Source organism: Cetorhinus maximus, chromosome 1, assembly GCF_964194155.1.
Source record: "Cetorhinus maximus chromosome 1, sCetMax3.hap1.1, whole genome shotgun sequence".
NCBI classification, from domain to species: Eukaryota; Metazoa; Chordata; class Chondrichthyes; order Lamniformes; family Cetorhinidae; genus Cetorhinus; species Cetorhinus maximus.
The window spans coordinates 133912045-133924561 of record NC_135879.1 but is presented as its reverse complement, the minus strand read 5'-3'; the positions used below and the strand labels follow the sequence as shown (position 1 = coordinate 133924561).

Genomic DNA, 12517 nt, shown 5'->3' with positions numbered 1-12517 from the left:
GCTGTGGGCTGACAAGTCTCTGAGTCCTGATGGACTGCATCCTAGGGTCTTAAAAGAGGGGGGGGGGAAGAGAGAGTAGAAAATAGGAAAATATAGGCCAGTTAGTTTGACATCTGTTATGGGGAAAGTGCTAGAATCGATCATTAAGTAGGTTATAGCTGGACACTTAGAAAAATTCAAGGTAATCAGGAAGAAATTCGAGGTAATCAGGAAGAATCAGCATGGTTTGTGAAAGGGAGGTCATGTTTAACTAATTCACTGGAGCTACTTGATGGAGTAACATGCACTGTGGATAAAGGGGAACCTCTAGATGTGCTGTACTTGAATTTCCAGAAGGCATATTATAAGGTGTCACATCAAAAGAAAAATAAAAGCTCATGGTGTAGGGGTAACATATTAGCATGGATAGGAGATTGGCTGGCTGGCAGAAAACAGTATGCATGAATGGGTCTTTTTCTGATTGGCAGGATGTGATGAGTGGAGTCCCGCAGGGGTCTGTGCTGGGGCCTCAACTTCTTACAATTTATATCAACGACTTAGATGAGGGGAGCAAAGGCATGGTAGCTAAATTTGCTGATGACACAAAGATAGGTAGGAAAGTTTGATATGAAGAGGACATAAGGAGGCTGCAGATCGATATAGATAGGTTAAGCGAGTGGGCAAAAATCTGGCAGATGGAATATAATGTGGGAAAATGTGAAGTTGTTTACTTTGGCAGGAAGAATAAGAAGGCAGACCATTACTTAAATGGAGAATGGCTGCAGAATTTCAAGGTGCAGAGGGATCGAGGTGTTCTCGTGCACGAGTCCCAAAAAGTTAGTATGCAGGTACAGCAAGTAATTAAGAAGGTTAATGGAAAGCTATCCTTTATTACGAGAGGAATTGAACATAAAAGTGAGGATTTTATGCTTCAGTTATACAGGGCATTGGTGAGACCACATTTTGAATACTGTGTGCAGTTTTGGTCTCCTTATTTAAGGAAGTATGTAAATTACATTGGAGGCGGTTCAGAGGAGGTTTACTAGATTGATACTTGGAATGAGTGGGTTGTCTTATGGGCAGACTGGGCTCATTTCTACTGGAGTTTAGAAGACTGAGGGGTGACTTGATTGAAGTATATGAGGTCCTGAATGATCTTGACAAAGTGGACGTGAAAAGGATGTTTTCTCTTGTGGGTGAGTCCAGAATTGGGGACACTGTTTTAAAATTAGGGGCTGTCCTTTAAGGGCAAAGAAGAGGAGAAACTTGTTCTCTCAGAGGGTTGTGCAACTTTGGAACTATGCCTCAGAAGGCGTTGGAGGCAGGGTCACTGAATATTTTAAAGGCAGAGGTGGATAGATTCTTGTTAGGCAAGGGAATCAAAGGTTATCAGTGGTAGATGGAATGTGGAATTCAACACATGCAGATCAGCCATGATCTTATTGAACGGCAGAGCAGGCTCCAGGGGCCTAATGTCCTACTTCTGCTCCTATTTCGTATGTTCCTTTGTTCGTACTATGAAAAAATTATAAGGAGAAAAGCGCAACTCAATTGATGGTATAGATCAGCCATAATCCAACTGAATTGTAGAACATGCTTGAAGGGCTTCTTGCTCCTATAAACTGCGTCAATACTTTAAATGCAATAAGAAAAAGGATGAAAAAGAAATCATAGTAAACAATGGTTTTTGAACTCTGTTGAAACACAAAGAAAAATGCTGTAGGAAAAATGGCGTGCAGCTTTAATCTGTACTCAGTGGCTTTGCACTATAGACAGAAGCATGGTTACCATTTGGTCAGACACAATTTGGCTTTATTACATGCCAATGTCAGACCATCACAGGCCAATTTGTCAGTTATGTCATGTCTTGTATTTTGCTTTTCTGATTCGATTGGCACATAGAGGATCTGTTTCATATTACCCCACACCCACTAAACAATTGCCACAACCTGTAGAATCAGTAATTAATTCATGAACAGTAGGGTTTTTGCACCATTTATTTATATCCCACTGAAATATTTTGTTTTTATTTTCCAATCAGTATTCTTAATGAAATAAAGTAGCACAACACCCCTTGTTTTGTCAATAATTATCAACTGGTTAATTTTTTCAGGAATTTCTGGCTCTTAATTTCTGTGTTTTACATATAACTTTTCTTGAAAACCAGTAACTCAATAGTAACTATGATTCAGAACCAACATGATGGCGAAATCTGTTACTTATTAAGAACTGTTTCTGTTAACGGTAAGGTTTATTCTGGTTGGAAAATTCACACTGCAAAACCACTATATTCAACCAGTCATACGTGTTCAATAGTAATGTTGCCAAGCTCAATTCTGGGATCATGCAGCTTTGATGACTTAGCCATCAAAAGTCTGGCATAGGAATTCCTTTTCTCACAAAAGTTCGTAGGATATGACTGTTCCATACATTGTATATTGGAACTAATCAATCAAAATCTGAGTCTGAAATTTACAATTCACCTTTAACAGACAGAATTACTTTAACTTTGAATGAAATATTATCACTATGGCTCAACTACAACTTAATCTGACAAAGCATTAAGCATGCAAATTCATGCCATTTCACACAATATGAATATTTATTCTGTTGTATTTTAATGTTGAGCTTTGCATTATCAACCCCATTAACTTTATACATCACAACTGTTTTTTTTAATGTTGTTAGACATTTCTGCTCCTTTTTCCTACATTCCCATCTTCCTTGCTAATTCATTTGAACCAGAACTTTCATTATAATGCTACTGTTTTTTTAAAAAATCAGCAAAGCAAAATATAAGTGGCAGGTTGTTCTCCAATTACACTTGGATAGAAAAGATAGTCTGGATGTGGTGCATAGAGGAAAACTGTGCCAAAAGGACCAAATGCTGAAAACAGAGCTTGCCCTTTTCTCATCTTTTAACATAAATGGATGAAAATAGGGGAGACTCAGTCACATACTCAAGCAATATTCTGCATCCCAGAAGGAAATCTACTCCTATACACTTTACAGCCCACTTGAAACACCACTTGAAGCCATTTAGGCTTTCCAAATGGATGGCAGAGTAACCCACCCAGTTACCTTACTGAAGGGTCATTCTCCAAAAGTTCAGTAAGCCTTTGTACATTTTCTGGCTCAATAGACCTCCCAATCAGAGCCTCGGTATTTGTGTAAATCAAGAATGTTGAAACTGTACCCAACAGTGTTCCAACACCAAGGGAGCCAATGCTGTCATAATAGGGATTACCTGAATAAAACAAGGATGCTCAACGTGAGTAACTGCTTAAACTGCTCAACTGTGTCAGCACCAAAACATTCAAACAATGTATACGTTGAAACATTCCAATTGTACATTTTAGGCAAGTTTTTAAAGCAAATCAATGAACCTATGTCTCCATTTTCTGTATTTGCTGATAAGGACACTATTTCAGAAAAAACAGGCTGTGGAGCTGCTTGTACAGATATTAAAAGCATGGGACAAGTACTATATATGGATAAAAGTTAACTGTGAAGCACCAACATGGAAGATACAGAAATAAAAAACTGAAATACTCTGCAGGTCAGGCAGCATCTGTGGAGAAAGAAACAGATAATGTTTCGTGTTGATGGTCTTTCATTCGAATTGGAGAAGGTTAGAGATGTGACAGGTTTTAAGCAAATATAGAGGCAGGAAAAGAGGGTTGAGGGGAGGCAATAATATAAAGGAAAGTCTCTATTAGGATGGAAGGCAAAATAGATTAAATGACAAAAGAGATGTTGGCATGTGACAAAACAAAGAAACAAAAGATGGGTCTAGATGAGCTGGATCTGACTACAGCAGAATCAATACTAACAGCTGCTGTCCGAAAATGGGAGTAGTGATTATGATCTGAAAATGGTTTCCATCTCCACAAATGCTGCCTGACCTGCTGAGTATTTCCAGAATTTTCTATTTTTTTTCAAATTTCAGGTTTGCAGCGTGTGTGGGGTTTAGTTCATGGCAGATAATTAAAGCACAAGATTAGGCTATGAAAAATAATGTAGCCTCAAGAACCTATCCTTCTACCCTCACATTATCGATCATCACGATAACTTTTATTTCAAAATTATTTACTTAAAAAATAAATCTTGATTCATCATCTGTCAAATTCTATATTGTTCCAGATCACTAAAGGGACAACTGACTTCATGCTTCCAGTGGGAAGGCTCTGCTCACCAGAAGCATAAATCAGAAATGTTACAAAAAACATTAATATGGTACTGCTGTATAATTTAATAAGTTGTTTTATACAACAGCAGGTAGAGAATGTCAAATTAAAAAAAAGAATAGCAGCATTGGTGTGACTTCACAATGAAATCTGGGAATGAGAGATGTAACAAATGTTGACATTTTATGCATGCAAACTGAAGCACAAGGTTATTTCGTTTCGTTTCAACTCTTATGGTGACGCTCGCCTGAAAATATGCTGAATCAACAGATACACTTTTGTAGAATTAAAATTAAAGATGCTACGTTAGCTTTTTTAAAATAAACCTTTTTTTGCCCAAATTGACACATTACGATTCCTTATGTTTTCTAATTTAACAGATTACTGCTAGGTCCTAAGCTCAGTATTGCCTCACCGTCTTTCTACCTTCCTTTAGGACACTACTCAAAACCTACTTTTTTGACCAAGCTTTCAGTTCTCTCTTCCAACATCTTCCTTACATGGCTTGGTATCCGACTTGATAATGCTCCAATGAAGCACTTTGGGAGGTTTTACTATCTTAAAAGCACGATATAAATTTGACAGGTAAGTCATTAAAAACATTTGTTTGGTGTTCACAGCTTTGGAAATAAATGTTCATGTATAGCTAGCAGTGAGACTCGTAGGTCAAAGGAAGAGAAGTTGTAGGTCAAAGGAAGAGTAGTTGTATCTGACTTGGAGACCTCACATTTGGTATACTCTGTTCAGTTTTGATCCCTTCATCACAAAAAGGTTGTAGGGTTATTGGAGGGAATCTAGGTGAGGACATGATGCTGATTGTCCATCCAGGAGTTTAATGTCTTGAAAAGATGAGGAGGATGGGCTGAGAGGTCTTAAGTATTTTAGGGAAATGGGAAAATTAGATTCAGAAAAGACCTATTATTAGGTAAAGAATTCAAGGACTATGGATGTTTAAGTTCAAGGGAAAGTCAAAGGAAAATGGTAAATTGAGGCAACTTATTTCAGCTACAGAGTTGTTGAACAAATTACCAGTAAGGGTGTTGAAAAAGATCAAAAAAAGGACTGGATGGCAAAATGGGCACAGAGAAAGGAGTTATCAAAATGAGAAGGAACCTAACAGGTAGCTTTGAAAGGGAGCCTCGGGGAATCAACGTAATCTTACTTAACACATTGCTAAGATAAAAGCAAAAAACTGCGGATGCTGGAAATCCAAAACAAAAACAAAAATACCTGGAAAAACTCAGCAGGTCTGACAGCATCTGCGGAGAGGAACACAGTTAACGTTTTGAGTCCGTATGACTCTTCAGCAGAACTAAGGAAAAATATTTCACCTCTTTTCTATTTTTCCTTAGTTCTGTTAAAGAGTCATACGGACTCAAAACATTAACTGTGTTCCTCTCCGCAGATGCTGTCAGACCTGCTGAGTTTTTCCAGGTATTTTTGTTTTTGTTTTTAACACATTGCTACCCTGTTTATGTTACTCCCTTTGAGAATATAGAAATAGATTCTATAGATATCTACATAATAGAAATAGATAAAAGGTTATTTTACAAGAACATATCACTGCATCGTTAAATGCAAATGTAATTAATATTGATTTCTCCAAATCATTTAATGTAGCTCCTATGCTGTAGTACATCTTTTTCACATGCATATAAAGTACCAAATATGACAGGAAAATGAGAAACAAATGAATTGGTCATCCAAATGATTACATTAACATTATATCTTACCAGTAAGAGAAGTTAGCCCCATACAACTAGCTGCTAACAACACTCCTAACACAGCAGCTGCGTCTTCCAACAGAACAACATTAGTGGTTGGATCGTGACCATGCATCACTAGGAAACAAATATGGTTGCATGTTAGTGGTCTGGAGGTACAATGAACAAGTTAAGAGAAATTATAAGCTAAAAAATGGAGAGGCTTTATTTATTTTAGAATCAGAGTGTTGCACTGAATATCTGGAAAATAGTGGACAGTGAGTGCCGTGCAGTAGCGCCAAGAGGTATGCAGATTACATCATAAAACATTACAAAACAGTGGTCCAGTGGCAGCACTTTCATATCTGAGTCAGAAGATTGTCGGGTTCAAGTCCCAAGAGACTTGGGAACAAAGTCTATGCTGATATTTCAGTGTCGTTCTGAAGTGGTCATGAAAAGTGCTATATAAATGCAAATCTTCCTTTACCGAGGGAGTGTTGCGCTGTTAGAGGTAGAATTTTTTGGATGAAATGTTAAACTGAGGCTGTCTGCCCTCTCAGGCGAATGTAAAAGGTATTATTTTGTTGCAAAGCATGGGAGTTTTCCCTTAGTGCCCTGACAAAAATTGATTCCTCAAACTACATCAGCTTGGTAAATCAGTTCATCTGATACTCCTCACAGCGCAGTGTGGTGCCTTGTTCATGCAAATTGTCTGCCATGTTTCCTATTGTAGAGCAGCAAAAGTACTTCATAAGCTGTAAAACACCTTGCAAAAACTGAAGTTGTGAAAGGCACTACATGAAGGCAGGTCTTTCTTTCTAAAACCATTATTTGATCAGAAACATTTCCAAATATCAGTTTACAGAAATCACGTACACAGTGGAAGTCAGAAGCTATTTTACTGAATCTGGGTCCTTTATTTTGCCAGCAGAGCATGGACACCAAAGAACAGTGCATTGTATGCAGCTGTTTCACCAGTTTCTAACAGAAATGAAATGTTAATGGCTGGGAAAATAATCAGCATGTGGTACAAATGATAACAAGATAACAAGCCACTTAACCAATACAAATTTAGCCTCTCTTTAAATGCATCTATTCTATTTGCCTCAATTAGCCATGTGGTAGCAAGTTCCATTGTAACGACTCTAGCGTCGAGACGTTTCACCTGAATTCCTTATTGAATGTGTTAGTGACCATCTTATACTTATGACACCTGATTTTAGACTCCCCACATATCAAACATCTTTACATAGACCCTATAAAAAGTTTTCATAATTTTAAAGACCTCTATCAAGTCATGCCTCAGCCTATTCTTTTCTAGAGGAAAAAACCACACTATATACTATGGAAATTTATTTTGATTACACACTATGAATTGATAAAATTGCTAAGAATACACTAATTTTTTGCTTTTATGCTCCTGCTGACTGTGGGAAGGCACAACTAGAAATTGCACACCATCTGTCTCCAACTTTCACTTCATTACTTTTAAGAAACAAAACATTTATGCTTGATTGTTTTACAATGCAGATATAAAAGCTGGGACAAAGGGGGAAAAGTAGAGGTGCTCGAGTTCCTGGGGATTCAAAGGCCACATATTATAGTGGTTACTACTGAAATAGTAAGCCAGAAGTCTGGACTAATGATGCAGGAGATGCAAGTTCAAATTCCACCATGGCATTTTGAAAATTTGAACTCAGTTGAAATCAATAACTAGCATCAGTAAGAGTGACCATTTAGCTATTGGACTGTCGTTGAAACCAATTAGTCCTTTAGGGAAGGAAAGCTGCTAATCTTACCTGGTATGGCACTGAAGTTTCTCCAGTCCAACATCAATACAATAATTCTTAACTGCCCTCTTAAGTGCCAAACAACCAGGCAGAGTTTCACCTTCTAAGGGCTAATGATATCCACATCCCAAGAATTGAAATAAAAAATATGCAGACAGGTTGAGGGGGAGGTTTGCTGGTGAAAACATGGACAAGGGGTGGAGCCCAATTGCTCATACGTGTGCACTAATTGCACTTGGGCACTATTAACTAGGCCACCTTCTCCCAAGACTGTAGTTAGATCCTGTTGCTCTCATTACAGCCATAACCAAACACTGACAGACTCTAAGCCACCCCAACAAAAGCAACATATTCCCCCAGACTTCATTCCTACTTCCAGTTTTGAGGATTCCTCTCAGTACTTACAAACCCCTAGACTACAATCCAGGGCACACCATTCCAATATGCCCATTGGGAGAATTCCTCTTTCAAGTGTCTGGTGCTCCAAAAATCAAACACTTCCAGACCATGGACCTCAATCTCCAACAGCATATTTGAGGTAGGAATTCTTCCACAATCTAGTATTGCAAAACCCATTACTGATAAGTCACTGTCTCTGATAATACACCTGGGTTTAGTGAAGCATTCATAATGAGGCCATCTGGCAACCGTTGAGCAGATGGCTAAACATTTTTCCGTATCGTCTCATTATGAATATTTGGCTGAGCTTGAAGAATGGCTGATGGACTCAGCCCTCTAGGCAATTTTGACTTAGCTTGCAGGGAGTGCTAGCTTTGCTTGATTGACATCTTTATTACCTTGTAATAAACTGATCTTTCTTTGAAGATATTTTTCAATGCCCTGTGTATTTATTTACACAAGATTAAGGGGCGTGAAGTTGATTAACACTTTTTGTCACTGATACTATGAATGGCTGTGCGTGATTGACACCTGAGGTTGTAAGATGAGCAGTTTTTTTGAGATTTTCAGAGTATTTGCTTATGTTGTTAGTTTCAGCAGCGTTTCAAAGACTTGACAATGGCTCATTGGTTCTGTACATAGTGGATACTGATTGGAGGATGCATGGGGTGCATGGGAGTGGGTGGGGAAGTGAGGCTAGAGGGCTTAACGGTTACGATTACAACTGGGCCAATGTTGCAGTAAACGGACAGCCTTCTAACCGCCAGATTTGCCATCCACCCGCCTCCAGAAGTAGCAGGCCCGTTTCTAGCCCATGCTAGCCTCCCCGACATGAAAATAGGATGGGTGGGTTCCTCAAAGCTGGAGACGGGATCGCAGACTCGGGGGGGGTGGGAGGGGGGAAAAATTCCCAACTCCTGCAATCCTCCCTTGATGAAAATCCAGCTCTTCGATTCCAATTTACTTGGACCAGAGTCATTTTTACCCCATTAATTTATTTTATGTGGGATGTCAGCATCGCTGGCAAGGCCAGCATTTGTTGCCCATCTCTAATTACTGTTGAGGTGGTGGTGGCTAGCTGCCTTCTTGAACCACTGCAGTCCATCTGGTGTAGGTATACCCCACAGTGCCGTTAGGGAGTTTTAGGATCTTGGTCCAGCAACAGTGAAGGAATGGCGATGTAGTTCCAAGTCAGAACAGTGTGTGGCTTTAGTGGGAACACCACCAACTGTAAGTTCCCCATGTGTCTGCTATCACTGTCCTTCAAGGCAGTAGAGGTTTGGAAGGTTGGCCCCAATTAATTATTTTTGCTCTAGATTGCTCCTCGTCTTCTTCCATAGCTAATTTAAATCTTATGATACTATGATCACTGTCCCCTGTTTGTCCACATCTTTCCCTGTAGTTGGTGTCCTATAAAATACAGCCAATAAGACAATGATACCTTTATTAATTCTTAGTTCTAAGCAAATAGATTTTGTTTTTGATACCTTTAAGATATCCTCTTTCTCCAGCACTGAAATATTCTCTTTAACCAATACCTTTCCCCCTTTCCTTCCTTCCCTTGCTTTCCTCAACATCTTGCGTCCAGAAAGACTTAGTACCCAGACCTGCTCTTTTTGAGCTGGTATCTTTGTTATTGCCACAAAATCATATTTCCATGTGGCTGTATGCACCTGCAACTCACGAACCTTATTCTTACTCTGTGCATTCATATTCATGCTCAGTAAACCTAATTTAGACCTTATTGCATCCATCTCACTCCAACCTAATATCTTACCATTTCTTCCTCCAATGCTACCTGTCTCAATTTTTTTGCACCCTGTTTGTCCTGTTACTTCCTAGTTCTCACTTACCAGCAAGTTAGTTTAGACCTTCCCCACTGGTCCCAGCTCTTCTCAGGTGCAACACAACTGGCCTGTAAAGATCTCATCTTCCCCCAGAAACAGTTCCAGAGTCCAGGAATCTAAAGCTCTTATATAATTTGTCCAGCCACACATTCTTCCTATTTCTATACTCATTAGCACATGGATTGGGAGTAATCCAGAGATTACTACCTCAGAGATCCTGCTTGCTTGTTTCTTTTCCAATTCCCTGAAATCTGCCTGCAGACATTGTTGCTACTCATATGGACTACCACTGCTGGCTATTCACCCTCCCCCCTCAAGAGTACTCTGCTCAGTGACATTTGTGACCCTGCCATGAAGGAAGTAACATACCATCCTGGATTCACGTCTGTGGCCACATAAACTTCTGTCTGTTCCCTTAATGACAGAATTCCCCATCACTATTGCTTTCCCAATCTTCCTCCTGTCCCCTTATACAGCTGTGCCAGTCATGATGGCATGAGCTTGGGTCTGGTTGAACTCCCTAGAGGAACCACTCTCAATATTCGGAAGCAATTCACGTCCAAATGCAGCAAGATTGGACAATATCCAGGCTTGGGCCGAGAAGTGACAAGTAACATTCACGCCACACAAGTGTCAGGCACTGACCATCTCCAACAAGAGAGAATCCAACCATTGCTATTCAATGTTCAATGGCATTACCTTCACTGTATCCCCCCACTATCCTGGGGATTACCACTGACCAGAAACTGAACTAGCCATATAAATACTGTGGCTACAAGAGCAGGTCAGAGGCTAGGAATTGTGCGACGAGTAACACACCTCCTGACTCCCCAAAGCCTGTCCACCATCTACAAGGCACAGGTCAGGAGTGTGATGGAATACTCCCCACTTGCCTGGATGACTGCAACTCCAACAACATCCAAGAGGCTTCACACCATCCAGGACAAAGCAGCCCGCTTGATTGGCACCACATCCACAAACATTCACTCCTTCCAACACCAATGCTTAGTAGCAGCAACGTGTACCATCTACAAGATGCACTGAAGGAATTCACCAAGGCTCGACAGCACCTTCCAAACCCATGACCACTACCATCTAGAAGGACAAGGGCAGCAGATAGATGGGAACACCAACACCTAGAAGTTCCCCTCCAAGTCACTCACCATCATGACTTGGAAATGTATCACCATTCCTTCACTGTCGCTGGGTCAAAATCCTGGAACTCCCTTCCTAACAGCACTGTGGGTGTGTCTACGCTACATGGGCTGCAGCGGTTCAAGAAGGCAGCTCACCACCGCCTTCTCAAGGGCAACTAGGGATGGACAATAAATGCTGGCCCAGACAGCGAAGCCCATATCCCGTGAATGAATAATTTAAAAAAGTGAATACTAGTTGGTGAACGAGGTGCACTCGGAACACACCTGCACTACCTGCCTGGTCCACCTAGACTGCTTGGCAGTCACCCATTCCCTCTGCCTCCAGAAATGTGCTATTCAAAAAACCCTCATCCTGACAGATGCACTGCACTGATGCCAGCTTCAGTTACAGCTTCAAAACCTGGAGCTCGAGCTGCTCCAGTTGATGGCACTTCCTGCATATGTGATTGTCCAGGACACGAGAAGCGCCTTGGAGTTCTCACATAGAACAGGATGTGCATTCCACAGGACACTGTCATGTGGCACTTTTTCAAACGCTTTTTAAAAGTATAAGTACACCATAGTGTCAGCCGTGGCTCAGTTGGTAGCACACTCAGCTCTGAATCATAAGGTTCCTGGTCCAATTTGCAGGAATCTAAAGCCCTCCCTCCTGCACCTTCTGTCCAGCCACACATTCATCTATTCTATCTTCCTATTTCTATACTCATTGTTCCCAGTCCATGTGATAATCTGGAGATCACTACCTTGGAGGTCCTGCTTGCCTGTTTCTTTCTTAACTTCCTAAATTCTGCCTGCAGGACTCATCCCTCTTTCCAGGGCTTGAGCACAAAAATCAAGGCTGACACTCCAGCGCAGAACTGAGGGAGCACTGCACTGTTGGAGGTGCTGTCTCAGATGAGACGCTAAACTAAGCTCCCATCTCAGGTGGATGTAAAAGATCCTATGGCTCTATTTCAAAGCGTTAACTAGGAGTTATTCCTGGTGTTCCGATGAATCTTTATCCCTCAATCAACATTACAAAAAAATAGGTTAGCCGGTCATTATCCCACTGTTGTTTGAGCGCAAATTAACTGATTACAAAACTGATTACGTTTAAAAAAAAAAGTACTTCACTAGTTGTAAAGCACTTTGAGACGCCTGGAGGTTATGGAAGTACTATATAAATGCAAATATTTCTATCATAAGGCTTATCAAAGGCCAATTAAGGTATATTTACAAAAAACTAAAAGCAGTTGGTCAGGTGGAATCTTACCCTTCTGAATCCATGTTGAATGATACTTGCTTGAGGTAATCCTCAAACTTACACCTGATAATCATTCAATTTCTACCCCCATTGAAGACTAATTGGTCTGTTGTTGCTTGAATCTGCTTTGTCATCCTTTTTGAAAATGGACACCATATTACCTATTTCCAAGCTACCAAAATGTCCCTAGTATTCATCGACTCCCTCAATGA

General features: G+C 40.3%; 1 protein-coding gene and 1 long non-coding RNA gene across 4 annotated transcripts in view; one reads left to right on the top strand and one right to left on the bottom strand.

Moving 5' to 3' along the window:
- The window catches only part of LOC144683762 (uncharacterized), a 1025508-nt gene that overhangs the window by 721339 nt on the left and 291652 nt on the right, over positions 1-12517 (top strand). The gene's annotated exons all lie outside the window — the stretch shown is intronic.
- slc30a9 (solute carrier family 30 member 9) overlaps positions 1-12517 on the bottom strand; it is a 142857-nt gene that overhangs the window by 32379 nt on the left and 97961 nt on the right. For all 3 annotated transcript variants that reach the window (XM_078547089.1, XM_078547099.1, XM_078547107.1), the window contains 2 exons: positions 5900-6007; positions 3061-3226 (listed from right to left, as the gene is read on the bottom strand). In XM_078547089.1, the coding sequence (XP_078403215.1) occupies positions 3061-3226; positions 5900-6007 (274 nt within the window). The remainder of the gene's footprint in view (positions 1-3060; positions 3227-5899; positions 6008-12517) is intronic.